The sequence below is a fragment of the Cardiocondyla obscurior genome, linkage group LG04 (genome assembly GCF_019399895.1).
Source record: "Cardiocondyla obscurior isolate alpha-2009 linkage group LG04, Cobs3.1, whole genome shotgun sequence".
Classification (NCBI taxonomy): domain Eukaryota; kingdom Metazoa; phylum Arthropoda; class Insecta; order Hymenoptera; family Formicidae; genus Cardiocondyla; species Cardiocondyla obscurior.
In genome coordinates this window covers 2,035,326-2,062,904 of record NC_091867.1, presented here as the reverse complement: position 1 = coordinate 2,062,904, position 27,579 = coordinate 2,035,326, and the positions used below count along the sequence as shown (strand labels likewise).

General features: G+C 36.5%; 2 protein-coding genes and 1 long non-coding RNA gene across 6 annotated transcripts in view; 2 read left to right on the top strand and 1 right to left on the bottom strand.

Moving 5' to 3' along the window:
* The window catches only part of LOC139101626 (UDP-glucosyltransferase 2), a 29,740-nt gene extending 16,141 nt beyond the window's left edge, over nucleotides 1-13,599 (top strand). The window contains exons 2-6 of one of the 2 annotated variants that reach the window (XM_070654921.1): nucleotides 6,318-7,178; nucleotides 7,277-8,009; nucleotides 8,657-9,087; nucleotides 10,653-10,872; nucleotides 11,100-13,599. In XM_070654921.1, the coding sequence (XP_070511022.1) occupies nucleotides 7,393-8,009; nucleotides 8,657-9,087; nucleotides 10,653-10,872; nucleotides 11,100-11,382 (1,551 nt within the window). In that variant the 5' untranslated portion in view covers nucleotides 6,318-7,178; nucleotides 7,277-7,392 and the 3' untranslated portion in view covers nucleotides 11,383-13,599. Of the gene's footprint in view, nucleotides 1-6,317; nucleotides 8,010-8,656; nucleotides 9,088-10,652; nucleotides 10,873-11,099 lie in introns of both variants that reach the window. The other variant, XM_070654922.1, reaches the window with a different exon arrangement.
* Nucleotides 1-27,579, bottom strand: part of LOC139101636 (uncharacterized) — a 54,524-nt gene that overhangs the window by 7,488 nt on the left and 19,457 nt on the right. The window lies entirely within an intron of this gene.
* LOC139101634 (mitochondrial sodium/calcium exchanger protein) lies at nucleotides 13,603-20,775 on the top strand. Its single transcript, XM_070654931.1, has 7 exons — nucleotides 13,603-15,986; nucleotides 17,424-17,504; nucleotides 17,910-18,029; nucleotides 18,418-18,744; nucleotides 19,022-19,140; nucleotides 19,267-19,420; nucleotides 19,607-20,775. The coding sequence occupies exons 1-7, from the start codon at nucleotides 15,620-15,622 to the stop codon at nucleotides 19,966-19,968; spliced, it is 1,530 nt and encodes a 509-aa protein (XP_070511032.1). The 5' UTR covers nucleotides 13,603-15,619; the 3' UTR covers nucleotides 19,969-20,775.

The following is a 27,579-nucleotide window of genomic DNA, read 5'->3' as shown; positions in this document are numbered from 1 at the left end:
AAAGTGATCGCCGCTGATAATTACGCTACGTTCCCCCTGCTCTCGGGTAGTTATATGTCTATTTCGTAAGTCTGAAGGCTTTTTTTGCACGTATATATGGCTGTCGAGACTACGCGAGACGTTGGGCGATTCAACGTTGATCGTTTCAATGAGCTTTATCTTTATTTCTCATTAATTTCATAAAAAATGAGTGTAAAGAGCTTTTCCTAAACCGTCGAGAGAAATGTTATTAATTATTAACGTTTAATTATAATTATTATTTAATTAAAAAAACAAAAAAAAGAAGAAGAAGAAGAAACTAAATTTTTGTTTAAAACCGCAAATGAAGTCAAAATATAATTTCGCGTTATAGATTTTAGTTTGGTAAAAATAAAAAAAAAAAGGAATCTTTAGCTGTTCCGTTTGATTTGTTTCTACGTCGCGCTACGTACATACATGTTTCTTATTGACATGTAAAACACGTGGCCGTTCTTTTGTACATATAACAGTACGTATAATCTATTTTTCGAAAGTCCAGTTCGAAATTTATACGCCAACGCTACGTGCTAGCCGTAATTAAGGGAACATCCATCTCTACCCTTGCCGCGCGCGCAGATTCACCCTCGTTTACCACGCTACCGAGCCCTTCGCTCAGCAATTCGCTCGTTGCCTCCTCTCAAATCAAAGGAACGTCCCTCGTTGCCCGGTATATCATGGTCAATTTCATTACGCGTGCAATGTCCGTCGCAAGGCACACACCTTTAAATTTACCATTAGTGCTCAACAAATTGCAAGCCGTGATTTGCCAAGTATTTCTTTTTTTTTTTTTTTTTTTTTAAATTCTTTATGCAATAAGTATTGTACTCTTAAACAATTCGCGGATAACTTCTACTTCAGGACAGCCATATAAAAACTTACAAACTATTTGTATCAAGAAGAACTTTATGTGTTTAAAGACAAAAGTAGAAGATTTTTGGTAAGTTGAATTTCGAACAATAAAATACAAATGAAAAAATTAATCGTAACAGTAATAAACGTAAATAGTTATCGATAGCCTGTCTTTAATTTTATGTGGATTCGATACTAGTTTACGTAGTCCGGCGCAATCGACGAGATAACTTTATAAAACTCTTTCAGTAACCATAATTTCACTTTCTAAGAAGCAGATGCTTTGTTTAATTGCGCCTTGCATTCCCTGTTCATTCTCTGTCTTACGAAACTGTCTGTAAACTTGGATGAGTCGCAAAACAAATTTGCGATAATTAATTAGGATTAATTACAGCCTGGTAATTCTCACGGATGTTACGTTTCATAAAGATTAATTGCAAGGAGCATAGAATTAATTTTTCTAAAAGATAATACTTGCGCTGACAAATATTTAAAATTAATACACATATTTTTTACAACGTAAGGGAGCCAGAAGGTAATAACGCGCGATCTGTAATGTCTAACAGAAATAAATAAAAAAGTGTTCTAGTATTTTAATTAAAAAATATAATTTGGTAGATGTCCGTACACCAAGAAATAACGATAAAGAAATAAATATATTTATATACCTAATAACTTTATTAATTTTGTAAATTACTTAATTTTTCGGCCTGAGTGCGACGGCGCGAAATGCAAAGCCACTAATAAAAATAACGAGTGGCAAAGTTATTAATTTAAAATAAATGACGCGGAATAAATGGGGTAGCCGTCCACATCGGCACAATGAGGGGATATGATTTTTGAAACTTTTTTAATTATTTCTTGGCTCGTTAACTTTAATCACCCGGCCTCAGTGAGCGTAACTTTAGACCTTGCGGATGCGTCGCGGCTCCGCAATAACGTTGGCACGCAAAAGAGCAGAACCGCGACGTGTAAGGAGAAAAGTCGAGAATAAATCCGACGGGGCTGTAGCTTCTGGCGAGACACGGCCTGCTCGGAGTCTATTCCAATTAAACAACCGTGCTAGTTGGAAAGTAACGAGTCACTTTTCACACGGCGCTCTCCTTAGGAAAAATTAAACAGCAAACTAACGACCATTATTCAAGTCACTTAGTAAAACACATACTGCTAGTATCGCAACGAGATCTCGGATACACGACGAATTAAAACCGCTATGAAATAGGTAATTATGCTTATTCTACGTAAAGAGTACGCTTCGTAAATGCCTTACGTGTTAATATCAATGTGCGAAGAAGCTAACTGGCGTTAAAACCGATAGCTTTAAGCGTTGATACAATTACTTTTCGGGCACGTACGGCAAGAGATCCGCTTTTTACGCACCGCGTGATTCGAACAAAAATCGACTGCCGAATAATGAATGCCAACATTTTGTTTGCGTCGCTACCCCCTACACGCGAGAAAAGGAATTTACGCACCGAATAATTTGTCAAACGTTATTTCGAATATTATTTCGAATATTCACGCGGAAGGTTGCGCGCTTTGTAACGTAACTCCGCCGCGTCTCTTGATTAAATACATTTGTACAAACGAAATTCTATCATTATGATAATTAAGTCCCTTCGATATTTGATAAAAATAATAAGACACTTAGCGAACTAACAAGATTATTACGTTGCTTGGTTATACCGCGTTTGTAATTCAAATGAGCGGAAATTAACAATTTTTGTTTCAAGTGTTTCAACGCGATGCTTCATTACTGAACATTATTAAACGAAAGCCAGCAATGCAGGCGGGTGGGTAGTTAAATTCTGTATATCGCTAGCATTCTGTTAATTATAATGTCGCACAGCGACTAATTACAGCATTAATTATAGAAGCAATGTATTCGCGAAGATATTGCGGATTGCAAAATAGGCCACTGGCCATAATGTTAATCGCCATTTTCAATATTTCCGGTTCATCTTTTTCTTCTTTTTTTTTATTTTTTTTTATTTATTATAAAGTAAAACCGCTCGAAGGATATTGCATTCTGCTTGCAACAATTCGAAGCGTTTCATTATTATTTTCGAGTTTTATTTTAATCGGCATTTATTATTACAGCGTTATAACACTACTGAAGAAAAATGAAAAGAGATTACCAGCGTTTATATGTACAGTCATGTTTTTCCAGGCGCATTCCAAAATCAATTTTGATGTCTAGCGTTTACCTTTACCGAATGGCTCGGAAACTACGGTCCAGTTCTTTTCTATCGGCGCACGTACGTGCACCACGCCGAGCTTGCACAAAGGCGACGAGGTAGTAAAGTACTCGTATTTTTAGACGTCCCTTACGAGAGAGAATCTCGTCGTGGATAGAAGTGAGGTCGCCTTTTGTTCGTCGCTGGTAATGAGCGACGCGCGACTCACGGAACAGGACGAGACCAACCTAGGACACGGTTGGTCGCGGAAATGGACAGATCGGACACTTCTGGACGTCCAACGTCACCATATACCGAGAACGCCGGAGAGAAAAACGAGGACCGTCTTTCTCCCCCCTTCGAGCTCTCCTCGGGACCGACGCTGTCCAATGGCGGCAACGTATAACGAGCAACGTGAACGAAACTCTAACGAGGCTCGCGCATGGCCACCGTTTCATCGCGAATATAATCGTCAGGGAATCCCTCGCTCGGCCGATCCCCGTTTTGCGGGCTAATTTGCCACGGCAGGTCAACCGCGCTTTCCTTCCCGCGTATTCAGCAAACGAGAGTCGTGAACAGAGATTCCTTTTTTTTTTTTTCAGAAATTTTCAACGCATTACACCGCTGATTTTTAATGAATAATTATCCCGGCCGTAGATTTTTATTTCTTTCTAGGTAACAGTCCATTAAATCCGCGGAATAAATTACACATAAAAAAAAATTAATCTCCCTTAATTATCTGAGTACTTTCAAGAGAGCAACGACTCTGTACGTTATCTGATACCTGGGCACGCCCTAGTTGTACATCGCGCAAAATATTTGTGAAAAGTTGAGCCCCGGGGCGTAAATAATTTATTGACTTTAAACGAGTGTGTCGGATTATTTGTCGGGCAGTGTTTCATCAGTGTTTAGTGGAAAGTCGACGACGCACTCAGTGAAGTCGGAACCAAGTTCGACCGATGGAGGAGTCACGCGATGCTTGTTCTTGTAAGCGAAGACAAAGCCATGGAAGAAGAAGAAGAAGAAGTAGAAGAAGTGGTCGGGGGAGCGAAGAAAAGACGAGAACGAAGGCTTTCTTATCTGAATTTCAAGTACCATACCGCGAGAGGAACATTCGCGTCTTCTTAGAGATTTGTGGTACAGCCTGTAAAACTTTTGTGACGCCATCGAGATTAATTAATGCACCGACTTAAACGCGTTGTTATCTTCGAGAGATATATGCTGCGTGCAAAGCAGACAGGCGTGTACGATGGCCCAGTGACGAGACAATAATTTCTTACACAAAAGAAATAGTAGCTTCTTCAAAAAATTTGTTCTCCGATAACGTTATATCCTCAAACCGAAATGCGCACATGATATATTATATTTTATACAACGTCAAAAGTGACTGCTATTCATTTGAATACCGATCGATGTATTCGACTCCGCCGAATTGCTGTTAAATAATGAAATCGCATCACGGACTCATTGCTGTTTACGGCTCCGTAGCTGGATTTTATTTTCGCCAATAATTCACGATCGTTTAGCTGGCGGCGCACGTTTCCTTAAGGCGATCAACTATTCCGCATCGTGCGGGCGCAACGATATAGTCTCTTATCTCAATTTCTAGCGGACTACAGAATGTAAGAAGTATGTTTCCTAGTGGTGGTGGCGGTGGTAAGCCAGTTGTAGGAAACTTTCACGATATCGTCGAGAGCTAATTAATGCGCGATGTAAGAGGGAGCAATTACCGAGTTGGCCCCATTTAATTTCGGAGGCAGAATAATTTCGAGGCTCGCTTAATGTGGAAGTGGGTCGCGGAATGGGGCATTAGCATACGATCGTGTATGCGACATAGCGTTGCTTTCTTTCTTTTTCTTCTTTTTTTTGTCCCCCTCGCAAGAAGAAGTCACGTCTCGTTCCACCCGGCGTTTTCTGTCGGTATTTCCGCACGATTGCGCCGCACAAACGCTTACCTACGTTATAAATGTTGCTGCTGCATAATGTAATTTACCATTGACATCGCTTAAGACGAGTTTATGAAAGAGCGTTCCTTTGATGATGATACTGCTAATGGTGATTTGCGTTTTACTCGCTACCGCATCGCCGATTTACGTGCAGCTGCATATATTGCTAAAGCGCAATCGACCTTTAGTAGAAGGGTAAATTAATTAACATGAAATCCGAGTATAACGCTGCAATGCGTTCACAGGATTTAAAGCTAACTTTCCTTTATAACACAGAGAATCGAATTCGATAAAGGGGATACTGTATTAGTAATAACATAAATTATAATTATAATAAGAGACACTAATTTTAATTCTGTTGTTGACGATAACAAAATATTTCGTTGTATAACAATAAAGAAAAAAAAAAGAAAAAGAGCTAAGACGGTTAAACAAAAAATATGAATCTATCTTTCATTGGAAAAGCTCCTTAAAATAATCTTGGTGAAAAACCATTGTACTCTGTTGAAATCTTACTTCCATCCGTGCTGCTTGAGTTCGAATTTTCGGAAAATCCCAAGCGAGCAGCTTAGCGATTTTCCGCATAGGAACTTGAATGAACACGGATTTTCGAACACGGATCGTAATCTGCGGGTAGTAGGTTTCAGTAGTATGGTATATCCGTAGTTAGTATACAGATAGAGGGAAAGAAAAAGAAGAAAAGAAACGAGGAAAAGAGGAGAAGGGGTGAGAGGAGAAACGGAGAGAGAATACGCAAATACGTCGAAAGCAAATAAAGACGAGCATCGAGACTAAATACACGTATACCGGTGTTACGAGGAGCTAAGTTATATCATTTTGCAAAGTTGAACGCGCTAGCGTGGCTTTACTTAAGCCCGCCACTGGTTGCAATAACGAGTTTAACGCGCGGCTGTTATACCAGCATAATTATCTGTCTTACGATCGGATCGAATAATCAACTTCACGTAGCCATTTAACGCGAATTCTTAAGTGCAATGGAAGAGAAAAATATTACACCTTAACAAAATTTGCCTCTCGAGCCCTCGACCGATTAAAATTATGTTTTAAATTTCGAAATTAACGCAAGCAATCACGTTGCTTAAATAGAAAAAAAAAAATCGGATATCTTTAATTCTGCGAAATATTTATTTCAACTAGAACGCACTGCGTTCGATTTCATGCGATATAAATTAAAAAGTGTGCACGTTTATTTGATCATCGTTTCTCGACGTTTCAAAAATTTGTTTTAAATAATTCGATAAATAGAAAAAATACCGTCTCTAATGAATTGATATTAACGATAATACGTGCTATTTTAAATCGACAGATTTTCCGACCGGATTAAGAGCGAGAGTACTCTTGGGACCTTTCGGATGGACGAACGGTATAAATGCTGAAATCTTTTCTTTCCCAATTCGCCTTTTTATTTCCCCTGCTCCGACCTTCTACATCCCTTCTCGTTCTCTCTACAATGCATTTCTTAATAAATGAACCACTTTAATCTCGGGCACCAAACCGGTAACTCACTTTCCCAATTTTATTGGTGGAGCAAAACAATAATCAATTACTATAGATGTATAATTCAAAAGTTTTAAGTCATTTAAGATTTAGTATTAATATTATCATTATTTTAAAACTTTTTTACATTACTTCCAAATTTCAAAAATATGTTATCGATACTTCAATTATGCAAAGCCAATTGTTACTCCCATTAAAAATCACTATGTAAAATATGTTATTTAAACTTTTTCTTTTTAATTATCTTTAGAATAAAAAAAACAAGTCATATGTGCTCAATAAAATAACTATATGTACATTGGCGAAAATTACCACAAATCATATTACTTAAAATACATTGTATCATATTTTAATATTAATATTTTTATTGATAAAAGCATTATGTAGATATTTCTATTAATAAAAAAAAATATATGGAAAAAAACTAGCGTTTTGCAATTATACATAGCCTTCGTTTTCATTATCGTGTCTGTATTGTAATTAAAAGTTTGATAAGCGAATAGACGTCATTATTTAACATGTTACAGTTGTCGCTTTAGTATTATACTGACTTTTGTCAAGACTATATATAGTTGCGTACATCGAAACGAAACAGGAAAACTAATCTTAAAATCGTTACACATTAAAGCAGGAAAAGACAAACTTGTTAAAGTTCGATTTTTGATTAATGGTGAGAAACAAATCTTTGCATAATTGCATAATTAATAATCATTCGAATATAATACTGTTAAAAAAAAAATATCGTTAATATTATCAATTACATTGCAGCAAGACAGTTTCGGGTACTTTCCAAAAATATTAATCGATTCAGTCGGACGATAAGAGAAATATCTTTGATTGCTATAATTCGTGCGCGAGGAAATTAATTATTCAAAGTTGAACAAATGTTGCCGCGCACGATGAGAACGTCAATGATCGTAATGATCTGTTTGTTCGGTACGATCGATGGAGCAAGAATACTAGCGATTTTTCCTTATCCTATAAAGAGTCACTATGTCGTATACGAGCCGTTATTAAAAGCACTCTCTGCGAAAGGTCACGAGATTACCGCAGTAACGCATTTTCCTCAAAAAGTTCACCTGGCTAACTTTACCGACGTGGACGTTTCGTCCTCTTCAATGAACTGGACAAATAATAGAGCAGTTGATCATTTCTCGATTTGGACATCATTTAAGTTCATGCTCAATTCGAAAGAACACTGCGAGCACGTGTTAGACCGCTCGGAAGTGAAACAGATTGTTAATGCCAAAGAACATTTCGACCTACTCCTAAGTGAAATTTTTATTACCGATTGCATGTTAGGATTCGCTCACGTTTTAAACATATCTAAGATTGTCGGTGTTACCAGCACGACTGGACTCCCGTGGTTAAATAGTATCGTAAGGAATCCCGAGAATCCGAGTTACATCCCTAACTTCCACAGTTCGTACAGTGACCAAATGAGTTTAATTGAAAGATTGTATAATACGGCAGTCCTGCTGATCAGCAAGTTTGTCTACAGGTAAGGAAATAAGTATATAAAATATTCCTCGAAATTGGTGTTAATTAATTGAGCTACGTACGGCGAGAAATCCGCTTCACGCACTGCGTGGCTCGAGTCAATTGCTAAATATATTTATAAAGAAAGGCTATAAAAAATGGCTTACAACGAGCAAGACCACGTATTTTATGTAGCTAGCATTTACATTTAAGTGGGAAAGGAATTTTCACGCCGAATATTTTGTCAGATATTATTTCGAATATTATTTCAAATATTATTTTGAATATTCACGCGGAAGGCGTACGCGTGCTTTGTAATATCTCGACTAAAGTTTTTATTCAAAATAGAAGAATAAATTTTGTTATCTACATTGTAACTATATTAATAACGATGGTATTTAAAATGTAAATATAATATATACGCCGTTGGAATTACGCACATTTAGTGTCACTGGTATGATAAGATTGATAACTTATACTTTGTAGACAATTATTGTAACTTTAAAATATCTCCGCGATATTTATGTTAATTATAAATAATTTGACCGTTATATTTTTAAAGCGTATGTTACGAAAGTACGTAGAAATTAATTAACGCGTGACACATTTATATTAAATAATAATAACCATTTTAAAAGCGCTAATTTGTGAATGTCTTGAAATTTGCAGAATAGGCTCCGATTGGATAAGTTATAATACCGCGAAAAACTACTTCGGGTACGATTTGCCCAACTTTGATACTCTTCGGTCGAAAATATCGTTGATCCTGATAAACGGCCATCCAGCCGTGAGCACGGTGCGTCCTTTGGCGCCAAGAGTTAAGGAAATCGCGGGTATTCATATTCCGATATCAGGCCCGAAGCCACTGCCCGTGGATCTCCAGGATTATCTCGACTCTCAGAGCAGCAACGGCGTTATTTACTTTAGTCTGGGATCGCAAATAGACATGTCCACTATACCGGACCAGGTGTTTGCCGCCCTTTACCGGGCATTCGAGCAAGTACCACAGCAAATACTGTGGACGTGCGCCAAAGGGAGAATGCCTTCGTTGCCGCGAAACGTTAAGTGCATCGGGTGGGCGCCGCAACTCTCCGTATTGTGTACGTATAGCTTTTTTGTTTCCGTGCGAGATTAAACGTCGAAAGAAGCTTATCCGCGAAGGTCACGCGAAAAGAGCACTCTCTTTCCTTCTTCCCGCAGCGTATACCGAGAAAGTTCTTTCAGTAAGTAGTACTGTGTAAATGTCGATCGAATGATAGAACGACCACTAGGCAAAGTATTCACGCGGTTCGATTTCGTTCTCCCTTTTTTGTCGCGTAAATTTTTTCACATCGTTGTAAGATATAAGAAAAAAAAAATTATACGATTAATAATTATCGAGGGACAAAGTAGAGACAATTTGCACAGACAAGACTTCCTTTGTTTCGCGATACATTCCAAATTTTACAGTGTGCTTGATTGCTTTCCGACCCCCTGCCGTTGTTCGCGCTATTGTCGGTAGTATTTTAATAGCGAATTTCTCTTCACCTTCGCATGCAACCAAAGAGAATAATGCGCATTGTCGGTTAAACGAATCATTTATTTATTACGATGTCATTATCCGCGACGATAGCATAAAACCCATTCGAACTTTGCATTACTGTTAAATAATCCGCGGGTCAATTTGCACGAATATTGAACGGCTTTTAATGGCCATTATAAATTTACCGTTTGTTTCTTATTAAAGTACCGTCTATCAGGATATGAGATTAATTCCTGGTAAAGATATACAAGATATCAAAAAAAAAAAAATATCGACTTTTGAACTGATAAAAAAAAACCAAAAAAAATATATACGCCTTCGAGGCGTTTTAAAATAATTCTGTACTTATAAATATTTATAGACACATATATTCTCTCTTCAAAATTCAGAAAACGTCTAATAACTGCGTCACTTTGGATGGCAATTTTATTTCTCATACGATCTTTTATGTAGCAACGTTTTATGCTTCGGTAGATAATCAATTACGTTAGGAATACAACGGGTAAAAATAATAATTGTATCTATACTCGTAACGTATCGTCTGCACAATTCATACAATCTATATTTATGTGCAGAAACACTGATTCAATTTTCTCCCGGTTTTTTTTTGTATTAAGTTTTTCTTTTTTATTGCTTTTTTATGAGAATACGATTCGCATACACACCTGAAGGGAACAAATTATTTTCAAGTATTTACCCTATTTTTTTCTCTAAAAACCACCACTGCGTGACCAACGCTTTTTCATGGAATACCATTTTCGCTATATTATGCAATCAACCTCGTTATCCTTATTACGTCGTTTTATCCGTTATTACGGCTTCATTTTTGCGCTTAAATTTTACATGCGCTATCCAAGAGTCATTGCCACTTGTTTTCCGCTTTGAGATAAAGGATTGAAGAAAACCATTAAAATTTTAATTAATTATAATACTAGTACGAAACGTGAAGTTTCACTTAAAAGAGAGTACAAACGATATTTAGATAAAAAAAATACAAAGATTTAAATAAAATTATTTAAGTGTTGTATACTATTAAAAGTTACGTTCAACTTTCGAGTTTGCAACTTTTTCCGTAATATAGAAAGCAAATATTCCTTGCGATAGAATAATAAATAGCCTTTTATCGGAAATATGTATGCATAGGTCATCCGAATACGCGGCTACTAATCAATCACGGCGGACTGCTCGGAATACAAGAAGCAATTTATTGTGGAGTGCCAATTATAGGAATCCCTATTTTCGGAGACCATTTCTTAAATATGGCCCACGTTGTGAAGAAAGGACTGGCATTGGAAATAAAAATGGAAGAGTTCTCGTACAAACAATTTTCATCGAGTTTAAAAGAAATATTATCAAATAAAAGGTAAAAATTTGATTTAAAAAAAATTAAAAAATAAAATCGAAACTTCTTGTTAGTCAAATAAAAGTCAAATTAAAGCTCAAATTATCAAAATTTAAATAGATATCAATTTAACATTCAAAATTAAATGCGCATATCTCTAATTATTCTATACAATGTGATTCTATTAAAATAGATTTAACTTTAAAAAAAAAAAACATGTTGTTCGTTTCATTTTATAATGATTGCAGTTACACGGAAACGGCACGAAAGATTTCCTTACAATTTAAAGATCGCCCGATGCCACCGATAGAAGAAGCTGTATATTGGGTAGAACACACTATTCGTCACGACCTGGATTTTTTAAAGACAGGTGCTATAGAGTTAACATGGTATCAGTATTTGCTATTAGATGTAGCTCTCATATTTATATCTATTCTACTATTCGTAATTTGGTTCAGCTACAAATTAATAGTGTGCCTATTATCCACTAAGAAAAAAGCACACATCGTTAGAATGAAAAAAATGAAATAACCTTACGTATACGAATAAAATTTTGTGCCTCTATAAAAATAAGTTTGTTAAAGAAACGAGTAAAACAACTGTTCGTTATTACAGTTATTAAATAATATTGTTAAACATTATTTCAACGTATTACGTATATAAAACATTGTTCTTATTATTTATTTCCTGACGGGACATTTTATTAAATGTTGAAAATCTTAAAAGTTTCAAGTGTCGTTTAAAATTCTTTTAATTTCGTTTGGCGTAAAGTTTTTCACGCGCTTTCAGGCGTATCGATTTATTTGATATAAGTGTTAAAACCTTAATAATCCATAAAAGTAAAAAAAAAAAAAGGAAAGAAAAAAAGAAATGATCGATACCGCAGACACCTATCGGAACCATCTGCTTCAATGAGTAGGCAGAACCTATCAAGCATCTGTTGCAACAAGTTATTGGAAGTCTGTCGGTAATTGTCAGGTGAACGACCGTAATCTCAGATTAATTGAACCTCTTCCTCGTCACTGGAAATCCTGATATAGCTTAACATAGCTCGACAAAGACTAAAGGCAGCTGAGGCGCGGCTTTTTACACGTAGAAAGGCGACGGCGATAAAATTAAATTTCTACAAATTTAAAGCACAAAGGATTCCAATCTATTTCATCTGAGCTAAGTGCAATTACATGTAATAAAAATCTATATTTATCTGTAATCACTGCGAATAAATTATATATCGCTCGAAAATCCTGATTCGTTTAAACTTATTACATCTGCCTGAAGTATGAAATATTTGTTTGTTAAACGGCATTGTGTTTCTTTCGAATTATCAGCCGAATTTTTTTTCTGAGCCGATCTATCCGTTCGTGGAGTATCCATCATTTTCAGCTCTCTTTTTTTTTTTTATTCTGTATATGTATAGGACCCGAGTAAAGCGAAATAGTGCAACTGACAAAAATATCAGAACGCGATTTATTTATTCTCTTGCAGGCGGATATTATTAAACAAGCCGTCCTGCTATTGTATTTGCTACAGTAACTACGCAACCGTATGACGTGAAATTTTAGACAGATCGCGTTTAGAGAATGATAATGAAATTTTCACAATAACATTTATTTCGTTTGAAAAATAATTCGTCAGAAGCGAGATATGTAAAATTCGTAAGAGAGAGAGGAAAAAAAAAAATAACGAAGTATTTTTCCTTTTTAAAGGCGGCCGATTCAATTGAAATAAATTGCATCGTTATTTTAACATTTACAACGAGCCTTTGTTTTATCTCTGGTATGAATTATTCCCAAAAACACACGGCAGCCGGCTAGGGCATAACCGAGTGTGTACACTCGCACATACTCGGTTACAGTAACACAATAGCGGCACGCCGTTACATTAATTGTAAGAGTCATCTTATACTACGGAAAGAAGCTTTTGCATATTCCAGCCTTATATCACTCATGCGCTTTATTATAAATGTGCAGGCGGCACAGAGAGCCAAAACAGGAAACCGGAAAAGCCAAGCGAGCGCGCTTGGCTCTCGTAGGGAGAATAAAAGCGCAGTATAAATTGGGGGAAAGCCGTTGGCTCCTTTGTACCCTCTGTGAATGCAATTCAATAAAGTGTTTAGAGCGAAGGCGGTACAAAAGAAGTCTGGCGATAAATGACAATTTGCTGAAGTTGGCAATTACGGTGAAGTACGCCGCTGCTGCTGAAAGATGGGCTTAATGGAAAGTTGTTAGGAAGTAGGCAACAATAGAAGATAGACTGATAGATAGACGTCAGCGTGAGCCTCTCCAATTTCTTTTTTTTTTTTTTTTTTCACGATAATATGCGGGGTCGCAAGTGCCCGCTGTAATAATTTCTGTAATAATGTGATGACGCGACGCGTCATTTGAGATTTAAATCTCGTCCTATCTTTTTAAATAAAATATATATATTTTTTTTTTTACTAATTTTCGTAATTATTTTATGCATTTTAAATACTGTTAAAGTACACCATCGTACAGTACCTATCAGTCTCCAGCGCGATATTTTTAACGAACGATTCGAGAGAAATAGTTTTCGCATTGTTTTCCACGCTTAAGTATTTTCGCGCAAACTGATAACAACTGTGAAAGTTCTTGATTACTCACAACAAATCTAATGAACTAACGTCGCCGGTTTGCGACACGTTATTGAATTTTCATTATCCGTAAACTGACAATAATATCGAATAAGTGTCGATAAAATATCACACGCTGAATGACAGAGTATCCGTTTGCGGAGAGGTTTCCTTCCGTGCTCGTTACATAGCGTTTTTTTTTTCTTTTTCTTTTTTTTTTTATCGTCTCGTCGCGGGTAGAAATGGGACAAAATGGCAGAACGGATGCTCTACATCTAATGAGCCTCTCGTTGTTAGATAAGTGTGGATGAGTATACCTGTTCAGTCTTTTCACATCGTCGAGTAGCACATTCTCGAGCGCGTGCTCGTGCCGTCAAGAGAAACCGGCGACCGTATACAATTTTTTTTGCCCCCTTCACGGAGAAAGAGCTACGTCGTCGATATTTCTATCGCAACTAAAGATTGGTTTGCAAGTGTTTTTTGAAACTTTAAGTACTTCGTTTTTCGTCAATTTATTTAACTAGAACGAACCACGCGCTTAACGTGCGCTATTTTTCGAAAAGTCCCAATTATTTATATTTTAATATATTACATTGTATTATATCGAGATTCAGGCGTCCCACAAATTTTTTACAGATGGAAATTGCTCTTTTATGTTGGCTTAGAATAGCGGCGAACAACATCGAGATTTTTCAGATCGTTACATTCATTACGATTCCTTCCTCAACCACGCTGTTGCACCTCGCGCAACGTATGGGCGCGTCATTGTTACGAATTTCCTTTATATATGTGGTTGATATTGAATTTACGTTTCGAACTGCGTTCAGAGTATGCGCAGAGTATGCGACAGCTTTCTGTCTATATCGCTTGAAGTTTCGCTCGCTTCTGCTTGAATAGGCAACGATCGAGCGGATCCGTGAAAGGCAAATATACAAAATATAGGTTACATATCGCTACGTTGCGCTTTTATGCTCTTCGAACATGGGGTCGCAAATATTGAGCCCTTTTTTAAGACACGGGCATCTGCCCATACGAGAGGTGAATTGTTATCGACGTCTCTTTCAGTTTGCGTTTTCGTCGAGTTCCTCGTCGAAATCTTTTTCTTTCTTTCTTTTTTTTTTTCAGGATGATTGCTCGCACGTTTGGCAAGTTTCCGCCGCGGAACGTTGCGAATGGGTACAGAATACCGAAGACTGCTATTCGGATTCGATGATTCAGTATACAATACTGTTATTCTGCTACTTGAGCTCTGAAGACACCGTGCTGTTTGTTGGCAGTTTGACCCTTTTGTTCCTTTGGCTACTTTATTTATTCATGATTTTGGGGACCACGGCGGATAATTTGTAAGTTGATTTATACCAATATTCATCGTCGTGTTTATAAATTATTAATCAAAATTGTCGGTGGAATTTAAATATATTATAATATTTTTTTTGTAAGAAATAATGAACTCATCAGAGCGACGAAAAATATATAAAATATATTTAAATATATTTGCAAAATTGTGACAAAAAGGCAACGAGCTTGTACGTGGCAAATGTTTAATTGCGAGAACGCGATGTAAGCGCAAGTAACAAGAAATATGCATTTTTCCCTGATACCGAGAATAAGAACTTTGGCCAAGTTCAATTCCGATGTTTTCACGTGTTACCATCTACAGAATACAGATGATTACATAACTACAACGAATTTTTACTTCTGGCAACTAACCAAGCCAATAACCGAAAGATTCATGTTTCCCCGTATATCAACCGCCTACGTACCATGGAGCGGTTTCTTTCAAAGTGATAAACGAAGGTTTCTGTATTCTTTCGAGTTATACAAATATCATGGGAAAATGGCAGACTGCCATGTTTGTAGAAGCGCATCCAATAACAAAGTTTTGGAAAACTGCGAGTTTTCTGGTTGCATTTAAATATTAATATTATCGGTATTGCCGACACGTCATTAAATTAAATCTAATTCACTTAAAAAAATTCAGTGCAACATGCCAAATCAATATGCATTACGTAATAAAAAAAAAAAATACAAACTGCAAATTTGTAACGTTCACGATATTTCGCTCGGTCTTGTATCGACATTAATTTCATTATCAAGTCTTTGAAGTCCTTAAAGACAAAATTTGCCAATTAATAAATTTGCAATAACCGAATAAATACCGAAATATTTTAGACGCGAATGGATGCTTCAAGTAATTCATTGCAACGATTTTATTCTAGTTTTTGCCCGGCATTGGCGGTAATAGCTAACGTAATGCGTCTATCGGATACCATAGCAGGAGTGACGATATTGGCATTCGGAAACGGCGCGCCTGACATCTTTACGTCCCTCGCGTCAAGGAACGACAAAGAGATAATAATGTTCACCGAATTAATCGGTGCAGGTGTCTTCGTAACCTCAATCATCGCTGGCTCCGTCGCGATAACTAAGCCTTTTAAAGTCTCGCTAAAGTCTCTCACAAGAGACGCCTGTTTTTATATATTTTCCATATCCTGGATAACCTACGTGGTGTGGGACGAGATGGTTCACCTCTGGGAGGCCATAAGTACGTCTACTATCTTTATTTGAATCCGATAAGCTAATATTGGCCGACTCTTTTCTGTTCGCCGCCGTGTGCTACGATTCTGCATTCGCCATTCAGACGCTAATCGATATCATACGCGCACAATCATAAATAGAATAAAAATAAATGGAAATTATTTCTTTTATCTTTGTCATTTTCGCCGACTTTTACAACTATCGGCTCACAATTAATGGAAGATCGTAACAAGCACAATCTCGCTGGAAAAATCGCACGCGCAAAAAAAAAAGGAAAAAAAAAAGCGATATCGCGAGACGAAGATTGCAATAGCGTTTTTTCGACTTACGTTACTCGTTGTTAAATTCGCTATCAACTATTTTCTACCAAAGAGCCAATAACAAACGCGATTAATAATTATCTGAATAACTCTAATGCTAATGCCGCAATGATTTATGCATGAATATCCCTGTAGAACAAATATATCATCTCGATCGTTTCCATCCTATGTCAATTGAATACTTGATTAACTTATGCTAATCATAACTTCTATAAACACTACTTAAGTTAATGTGCGTAAATTATTGACCGGCAATTTAAAAAATTATGCCTGCATTATAATATTATGCATGAATTATTAAACATTAAAGTGCATAATTAAATGACGGGGGTAGTGATTAAACAAGCGATATTGATTTTACTACGGTAGGCTTCGAATTAATTATAGAATATTTGGCGAAATTTATTAATATTTCGCGCACCGGTTACGGTTACGTCACGGGCGAAAAAGTTTATCTGCGGGAAGCCATAAGTGGTTTCATTCCGGAATAACGATAATTCTTCGACGAATTTAATTAAGCTACGCCGCAGCTACCACTCTCTCCACCATCTGCCCGACTGTACTCGCAATCTGACTGTCGATGAATTTTTGCGGGATTCCGCGGCAAGGAATTCGTTTCACCGGGAAAACAGGGATTATTGTTGCAATGGATAAAGTCCATGGAAATAATCTTGCGCTTGAACAAAGCGGCACAGACAGAAGCTATTATTAAGCAACGCGTAAAGCCGTTGAATATCAGAATTCATCTCTCTCTCATATTGCGATGCAATAGTAAATAGACGGAAATTTAATTTTTATTCATTTAAACAAGAGTTACGAAATTTCCTTTTAGCCTACACAATTCCTTTGTAACTCTAAATTCGGTATAAACTACATTTTAATTTTATTTCCTTTCATTTGACAACAAAAGTATTAAAATATAAACCCCGTTTGTTTCATTAAGATGTCCGAAAGAAGGAAAATAATTAAGATAATTATTTTTTCACCGATAAAAAAAAAACCTATTTTCTACATAATGTTATGTATATAAATCCGTTAATTAATCCGGCGGTATATATTAGAGAAATAAACGCGGCGGCTAAGCGACATTAATGCTTCTTAATGCTGATACATTTTAATTGCAGGTTTTATTCTGGTCTACATACTGTTCATTGTGGCGGTTGTGATAATGCAGATGTACGACGTTAGAGAGGAGACTTTGAAAAGTACGTTGTAGATTCTTCGATTCGCGAATCGTGAATCAGCGAGAGGACTTTCGATATTTATCTTCAACAATGACAGTAGAACTTTGAAAACTCATAACTTTCGAAAAGCACATAAGTTTGAATTAACAATGTTTTTCGTCTGTAAATAAAAATTATACCCATCTCTGGGAAAAGTCTAATTCGCGAGAAAAGATCCCCGAGATATCTCTATGCGCTCAAAATTTTATGATCGCCGCGCATTCGCCGGCTATTTTCATTCTAAAACGAGAGGTATCACTCTTCATGAGTCATGAATTCGCTGAGATGAGAAAACGATGACTAGCTCTTTCCTTGTCGCTTACAGAAAAATTTTCACCGCACTAAGTATCGATCCTCTTCCCTAAGAAGGTTCTCATGTACTTTCAGCGAGGATCCCAAGTGTGCCCGATCCAGACGTCCTGCATACTTACTTGGCGAACAGAGACACAGGCGCCATTCCCAAGATTCCCCGTAGAAGCCAACCTTTTGGCTTACATGCCAAGCTAGGTACTAAGCGCCGTTTTTACGACTCATCGCACATATACTTGTCTTTAGCTCTTATAAATTTTTTAATAGAACAAAATTTTTTTCTTTTTTTTTCCCAAAACAAGCTTTTGCCGTGAGAGATTTATTATTTTTACTGCGCATATTTGTAAAATATAATTTTTTGTCGTTTAAAAAAAAAAAAAAGAAAAAAACTTTATCATAAATGTTCACACGTATATTGTTCATAATTTACAATCAAGAACGTCGAATAGGTTTTGAATATTTAATTATTTTGTTTTTTATATTTAAAGTTAAAGATTTAAAATTTTGTTAGTATAAAAATATTGTAAATATATATATATTTCATTTCTAATATTTCTACACGTTTATATACGTTTGTACGAGGCAGATATCGCGATTGCCGCTGATCTACAGAGAGCTATGATTCGAGGTGAATCCATCCCGTTAAGCCCGGAAATTAGTGAATACGTTTCCGATCGTCCGAAAAATCTCTTCAGAGAATTTTTGTACGACGTCAATCCGATCAACCAAGATGATTGGAAGGAATCAAATTTCTTACTTAAAATTATTTTAATTGTACGTTCACCTGCCATGTTACTTTTACAATTGTTTATACCGGTTGTGAATCCTACCATCGAGAAACAAGGCTGGTCAAAATTGTTAAACTGCTTCCAATTATGCGTGACGCCTACGATAGCATTATTTTTATTAAACGGTTAGTGTCATTCGTATAAATTACTTATACGATGCATTATATAATTGTAATATCCATAACGATAACAGGCTTTACCCCTCTTTAACATTTCTCCCGCACATTCTTTTCTCGCAAATAATTCTCACCGTGTTACCAAATATTCCGCGTAATATCTTTTATTGTAGAACGATAATAGATGCAAAACTCAGATAACCAGCAAATAATGCACAATCGTTGCATCGATACCGAAAATTCGGTACTTCTCAACTTTAATTTTATTTTAATTGTTTTATTGCAGTTTGGCAAACGATTTTTGGCAATTTGCCGCTGGTGGTGATATTCCTCGTTGCCGGTACCGTAATAGGTGTAATTGTATTTCTAACGACGCACGTGGATCGTGTACCAAAGTTTCATAATGTAAGTACTTTTCTTTTCACTCTTCTCGCGCGGATTGTTAATGTTTTTTTTTTAATGCTTGTTGCGACATTCAAGACTACGAAAAAAAATTTTTAAAAGTAACGTTCTATATTAATAATATTCCAGGTCTTTGCATTTTTGGGATTCGTCGGTGCTATGTTAACGGTGTATCTAGTAGCCGGAGAGGTCATGGCGGTGCTCCAATGCATTGGATATGCATGCAATATATCTGACGCTATGTTGGGCATTACATTTCTCGCGTGGGGAAACAGCATCGGTGGTGAGTTGTATTGAAAATCAAAATCTTACTTTTTAAAATTGATTTTTCGGCGCAATAAAGAAAATAAAAATATAATTAAAAAAAACCCGAATAACCGCAATAATTGTAATTGCCTAAGACTGAATGTTTTATTATGTTTGTTAACAACCCCGCGGTGAAAATATTAACGCAATCTAATTTGTCTAGATCTCATGTCAAACGTCGCTATCGCTAGACGGGGGTTTCCACGCATGGGATATGCAGCTTGCTTTGGCGGGCCAATGTTTAACACTCTACTGGGACTTGGGCTGACTTATGGTATCGCCGCCGCCACTGATCCTGAACAACAGACCAAGATCAGGATCAGCGATATGGCGCCCGGCTGCCTAGCTTTTCTGCTGTGCTCGCTGGTGGCTACTATAATTTATTTCAACATCACTGGAGCTACCGCACGTCGCTCTTACGGTGGCCTGTTATATTCGATCTACTTTACTTTTATTATTATACAATTTTTAAGCGAATTCCACGTTATACACCCGCTCGGCACTGATCATCGACCCGATATATAAGACCAATATTATCTATCGCTATTTAACATATTGTTTTCTTCCCAATTATTCTTCTTGTACCGTTATGCACATAAATGCATATAAATGCGAATAATAAATAAAAAGAAAAAAAATCAATATTGATTATCAAAAAGTTATCTCTTATTTTTTCCTATTTTCGCCACGTTAGTTGCTGCAATGTAAGATGAGAGAGTAAGAGTAAAAAAAAATATGGAAGAGCGTTTCTCTCTCATGAATTATGTTAAATGAGTCAAGATTATACGGATACAGGCAGAGATGCATTTTTAACATGGGGCGGAAGGCGAAGCTACGTAGGAAAACGTTTGGGTACCGGATATATACGCGGAGGAAAAGGCGAGCAAGCAAGCGACGTCAGGTCGTTTTTAGACATTTCCCCCGAGAGAACGAGGTGTCCCGTTTCCGACCGAAACCTGTTAGTATGGCCACCATAACGCCGAAACGGAAACCACAAGTCATGAGGCGGTTAGGAGTCTTGGTACGCGTCAGTTTTAAATTTTACATTGCGCCGTACATCATGGTAACCTCTAGTGCTACACAGACCTTCGTAATTGAATCCGTTATTAGGTGAGGGACATAGTTCCTACGTGCAAACATTTCTTACACAACATTTCTCATTTTCGTTCAAGTGCAATAAAAGAAAAAAAAAAAAAAAAAAAAAAAAAAGTTTATATTCTCTTTATATCTGCTTTCCCTTATGTACGCCTTCAATCGATCACAGAGATCGTCCCACTTCTGCATCCCGACGTTTCTATCCTCATAAATTTATAATCGTTCGTTCTTTAATTAAAACATCGATTTAATTATAATTTAGTTTCAAAATGACAATTTTAATTTAATTTTATCCGTTTTAAAATCCCTAAAGCAATTGAAAGCTCTTTAACCGCACCTCATATTTAATAAAAAAAAAAAAAAAAAAAAAAAGTTATTTGCGATAAAGAATGATTTTCACATTGTGAAATGTGTCTGTCGCCAAATATCCTTTGTAGGAAATGGAAGGAAGTCAAGAGTAACAGATGTAACATTGACGTTATTCGACCCTTTTCTACACCTTTTCCACTTTCCGTCTCCTTTGCTACAGATATTGCAAGGGAATTGCTCCTGCTAGTCTCTTTCAACGTGTGTACCAAGATAGGTCTCTATTGTCTTGGCGCGAAAGTTTAATTCCGAACCGCCTCTACCTTCCGTTCTCCTTTCGCCCCATCAAAGTGCCGATAGAACGATGAACAAGGCCAGAGATAGACCAAAGTTTTGCCATTGCAAAATTTGGATTTCCTTTAAGTTAATGTGTGCGTATATACAACACAATAGAAAGGAAACGAGAGAGAGAGAGAGAGAGAGAGAGAGTAGCTATTTCGAAAGGAAGCTTCACAGATTATTCACGAGGCGATTTTATGCACATTACATGTATATTAAAAGAATAAAAAATGCATTGAAATAAGTCTTCCAGATTTGATGCGTTAAAACAACATGTTATTTGTTTTTTAACTTTAAATTTTGATATTACAGCATGCTCGACATGTGACAAAACGTGCGCATCCGACAAGGTAATTCATTATTCTCAATTAATTTGTCGCGCAGAATGTACAGGCGCGACACCTGTTGTTCTCGATATACATAAATGTCATTTAATTGTGTGCAATTAATGTTCATCAATATAAAATATACAGCCCATTTAACATTTGTCGGAAGTGCGTGTGTACCGAGCGTTATGAGAACCAGCAAAAATCACACATAAAAGATACGTTTTAATATTTTACGCGATGCCGCGGTAATCATTCGTCACATTCTCATCGCGTTCACACCTTCGTGAATAACAATAGACTCTTCCCCTGCACCCTGACGTTCGTCTAAAATCCCGCGGTACGAATAATAGCGCGGCGTCCTTACCGTAGAAAAATACTTTCTCGAGCTTTTTAATTGCGAAAGAACGTACAATTGTTAGTCTATTGTACGAAAAATCGATTTCCTCGGCTGACTTTTGTCGTAATTGAAGCGTAACATAACGGACACGCGAAGCGATTGTCTCGTCGGAAGTATAGAACTCGTTACATACACGCGTTTACCACCGCCAATACTTTTTATCGCCTTTCATCTAATTATTCAAGTTTTAAACGCGCCTGTCGGACGGATAACATCGGATATAATATCGATTATAAATCTTTGTAGTAAGTACTTTAGCTTTTAATGAGACGAAAATTTGCTGACGAATATTGAATAAGTTCGCGGAAGTAAAAGAAAACTTTAACGGACCATATATTAGGGACGACCCCCTCGTCTAGACCAAAGACTGGATCGGTGCCCAGCATCCGCAGATAAGATTCCTGTCTAGCCTTTCCCGTGCCAACGCGAGCTAACGACCCTCTCATCCGGATCGCTCGTTCAAGGGTAGCAAACGTAGAAAATATTCAACATTACCAAATCGGCCGTGGCAAGAAAAGAACATTATCGTCTTCTATTTTTGTGGCGTTATAGACGCGGCGCTATTTACAGTTCAAAAACATTAATAAAATCTGCTTCGATCAAAAAGGAAATAAGAGAAGAAAAAAAAAAAAAAAAAAAAAGGAAAGATTTGCATTAATAGATGTTTACGTACGTATTGATGTGAATTGCAACAAATTATCTGGCGAAACAAAATTTATATTAAAAATATAAAATCAGCAGAATAATTTCTTTTTCGTATTATCAATTTTCACAGCGAGGTTAACAATTCGTACATGCACCGAAAACATAGCATTGTAATAGGGTATGTGTTAATAAACTCCAACGCAGTTTAATGTTAAACGTGTGCTCCAAAGTACACTTCACCGACGTATCAATTATCTACTTTCGTATATTTACTGTATTATATTACTCTCCGGTTGATATCGTTTATAATTATGATTGTATATAGAATTAACGATTAACGGGCGATTAATCAATTAAAATGAAATGTACGTATATGTAATTTAATAAAAGAAACTTATATGGGATTAAATCGTGTATCGATAAGTACCACGGCGTTCCTTTAACGCGTTAAAAATTATCAACTTATTCCAAATGTTTTCTGCCCCGGGAACTCAATAAAACTCTGATGTCTGATTATAATGTATAGCATTACTCTTATTTTGATGGTATCGAGGGTCCATGGAACCTCGAATCGATGCTCGATATCAAGACTAAATAAAGTATCCGTAGTACTGTTATTACTTCTGGCAAACTTCTGTCATTAATTCGACTGGAGGACTTTAAAGGGAAACGCCGGGCGTAATATCTGTCTCGTGTTTGCCGTCGTTCAAGTTTTTATTCTCACCACAAAATAACTTTGGAGAGATATGTTACGATTGCAGTTCCACTTACAGCACTTTTATACGGCATCAGTCTTGTACAAAAAGTCCCATTTTTTAAAAGGGACGCTTTATAGCGTGTCGCTTTAATCTAAATTACACATATTTCACTGGATCTCTCGAGTGATTTGAAATAAGAAACTGAAAAAACAATTCCAATCTATTATCTCGCTTAACGGGATTAGTAAATATATTTTTCCCCGCTTTAACGTTGATCGGTATTTAATTAATTAAGGAAATGAGACGGAGCAATATAAGTGCAAATAAATTATTGAAAACTATTTTGTAAAATTATTTTTAAAAATGTGGAAAATTGACTTGCTAAAATTGAAATCATTGATGAAAATGCAAATCCTTTTTGTTTTTTAGGCGAGGTAATTTAATTCTATAGTATTGTACGGTACAAGTCGAGTTTTATTGAGTTTGCAAAAATTATTACGCTATTCAGCACTCTCATGCGTTATACGTTTGTGCGAAGGTAAAAATAACGACAATAACGGCGATGTCGCATATGCTTCGCTCGATTTAACTCTCGTGTTAATGCGTCCCACGAACGATAACGTTTTATAGCATTGCGGACATTTGTTACACGCGCGCACACATACGTGCGTTTCAATGATTTGCACAAATGTGCACTTCGGTTTAAAAATTAAATAAAATAAAATGCGCAAATTGTATGCACACCGTCGGGATATATTTATTCGCGTGTTAATATAACACCGTAAAGTAACGCGCGACATTTAAAAAGTTAGCTGGCGCGTGAAGGCAACGAGATTTAACTGACGTATCGATGCGATACGTGCGTAGCTCGCGACGGTCTCGTCTCTCATTTGCCTCCGATATCGAGTGGTCTCAGCCCTCTGCCACGGGCAAAACTTTTGATATTCCCTCCCGGAAATATATATTGTGCTCAGATAGAATATATTACACTTGTGAGATATTATGCCCATATTACTTGCGCCGGGAAAATAGGAAATGGCCGATGATAAACTGCGCGCTTACACGTAATTCGAATGAGATAGACCGATACGGCTAGGTTTTTTTACGGCTTTACATATCGGCATCGCGCCCGATGATTTATGACGATGGTGTATTACCGCTCATACGCCACAAACTTCTACACACGTTGACGGAATTCATAATTCAGGGATTGCAAGAAATTTAGCTTCGATGTACGAAGGTCATGTGTGCGGTATGTGTGAGAGGGCGGCGGTACGGATTTTGCTGAATCACGATTCCATGAATTATTGACGACAGCTGAACTGGAAATTGATTTTCTGATGTTAGCAGCGGTATCGCATTCGGGGCAAACATTTTTTATTTCCGAGCGTTACCTATGTATCGAATGTTTTGTGTTGATGACACAGCTCGACCGTCCGATATCCGGAAAAATTAATCTCTTTGCCGAAAGATCAATGCACTGCACAATATCGCCGTCAATGAATAAGTATTGATATAAAAGATGTACAACAAAAATTGGCGGATATAAATAGATACGCCACATTCAATGAAAAAATTGAAAAAACATTTGTGAAAATAAAGGGCGAACTTTTTTTTTTCTTTTTTTCCCTTTTTATTTTATTTTATTTTTTTTTTAAACACATTGTTAAACTTTGCAGACGTATTTTAACCAATTTCGGATTAACTTTTCTGTATTCGTTACTATTAAATATTTCGTTACATTAAACAAATGTATAAAACGGATTAATTAATGGAGCAAATAAAAGATAATAATTTTATATGTAGAAATTAACATGAAAATTTTTATATATTTATTGACGTATAAAAGTGTGCAGTGCGAAAAATGCGAAGAATTAAAAAAAAAAGTCAACGATACGAGCCCGAGAGAACAGGCATTTAAGGCCACGGTAACAAATACTGCTTTAAAGAAAAATGGAGAAATCGAGAAACACTTAGATGGTCGTTACGTCTGATCGCGAGAATCGGCAAAATTACGTTTCTTGTCGCAGAAACGAATCGACGAGATGTTCAGTAGATACATGCTCGAAACGAGAAGGTAAGTAAGAAAATTAATTTTTCCCGATTAATTGAATAAAGATAACCTTTTCTCATTTTGTGCACGCGTTCATTAATGTGAATACAAAATTAAAAACTTGTTGAATATAAAAAAAATAAAAAATAAAAAATACAAGAAGTACTTCTGTATTGTTAAAGTTCTTGAAAGGCTCATTAAAATTTAATTTGAAATTCGCTTCGTGCGTGCAATATGGATTACATTTGCTCACGAAGCCAGAGAATTTATGCAATCCTAGCTAATTTTGAATAGAAATGCAATCTCAGCAACAATAACAAATATCAGAATAGCGTGAAACAATTGGGTACTGGATGCAATGACGCATGCAGAAATCGATAATCGTTCATATTGCTGTTAAACAAAACCAAATCGAGCAAATAGCACTTGAAATAGTAGAAATAAATTCTTGTGACTTGCACGAGTAGAATTTAATGGAGAAACGAGATGGCTTATCGCTCTGATGGCTCGATACCGCTAACTCCAAAAAACATTGCTATTTCCTGATTTTATTATCCTGTCGTTTCTGTATTCGCGAAATATCCCGTATGTAACAAGTGAATGCATTTTAATTTTTGCATACATACGCTTCGTGAAAAATAACACAATAATGGCCGCTGTTAACGCAGCACGAAATGTGCATCGATAATCAATAACAATATTTTACGATTTAAAATTTTCCGTTGTCCAATAATGTACATTTATGGATTACAATTTCCGTTTCCTGAGCTCCGTTTATTTTTCGTAAATAATAAAAAACGTAAAAAATGCGCAAATTATTTAACTCTCACGAAGGCCACCGGCATAGCTGCGTAATATGACGTAAATGCTGTATTCGATATTAATTAATACGAAACTGCACCGCGCAAGAATATTCCTTTAATTTTCTATCTGCGACGGACTGTTCGCGTGCAACGGAATAACGGTAAATTCAACAGTTTTATAGCATACAAGAAAATAAAATAAAATAAAATAATTTAATCGTCAAAGTATATGTACATAATTAGCAGGAAGTAGCAATGTCGTATAAAAAATAACCCTTTCCCCTTTTTTTTTAAGTAAATTAATTAGACACCGATAAAACTAATGTCATTCTTTGATGACAAAAATGCATCTTAAATTTCACAAGAAGTAATGTCGCGCGTTCACTTTACAGCGATTCTCCTCAGACGGTTTATATCAAGCAGGTAAATTGGGAAATGTATTTACGAGCTAGTAGAGAAGTAATAACTTTAACACTCGACGCGCGTGCATCGATTTAATGCACGTAAGTATACTTCCGATTACGTTTACACTTGAACTTTTCCCAATTCGCCGGGGTGACATTTTTACCGAGCAGCTTTGTAAAAAAGAAATAATTTTCATTGGAGTGCCGCGTGCGGATATCAGTTTTAATCCCGAAAAGGGACGCGAAGGGGACGCTCGTTCGTCAATGAGTGCATCACGGCACTACAGCGTCAGCTAAGGATGCTCATCTTTTTCCACCGGGAAATAGAATTTTCACTACTGCCGCGGGGACCATAGTTTATAGTTTCATGACGGAGATAAACGAGGAAAGTCGATACGACGCCGGTGAAAGTCGACAGTTGAGACGAAACGAGGGAGACGTATTAATTGCCTCGAATAAAGGGGAAGGCTACGAGCAAGAGATAGGAGATTCCACGTTCTCATACTGAAAGAGTAAGAGCAACCATAAGGTCTTAAGAAGTTTCCAATTTAATGAAAAACACTTGACGAGTAACCAGATTAGCCGGACAGCTATAAGTTTATTCTCAATAATTTTATCATCATTATTATTATTATTTATTCCGCGAGAGTAAGCAATACAATTAGAATTACGCGTGGTTTATTAACGACAATTAAATTTTTACTGTTAAACGCGAAATATTTCATAAAATATTTTATTCTGCGCGCATTATTGGAAATTATTGAAAATTGAATTTAGCACGAAACCCTAATAAAAGACATGGTAATTCTATCAGCATTTGACGACAGATATATTTTTCAATATTAAATCCAAGTATACAATGAGATTTTTCGATAATTTTCCCTCGCCCCTATCTCGAAAGTCATCGTCGAGAGAATTCGAAATTGGAACGGTGTTGGAGGTCGTCCGCTCGTAAAAGCTACGGGAATCGAATCGGGAGACGCTTTACGAAGCTGACTGCTATCAGATTCGCTAACTTTTACGACTAGTCGACGCCACTAGTAAACGGAGATGTCGATGTTCGCCAA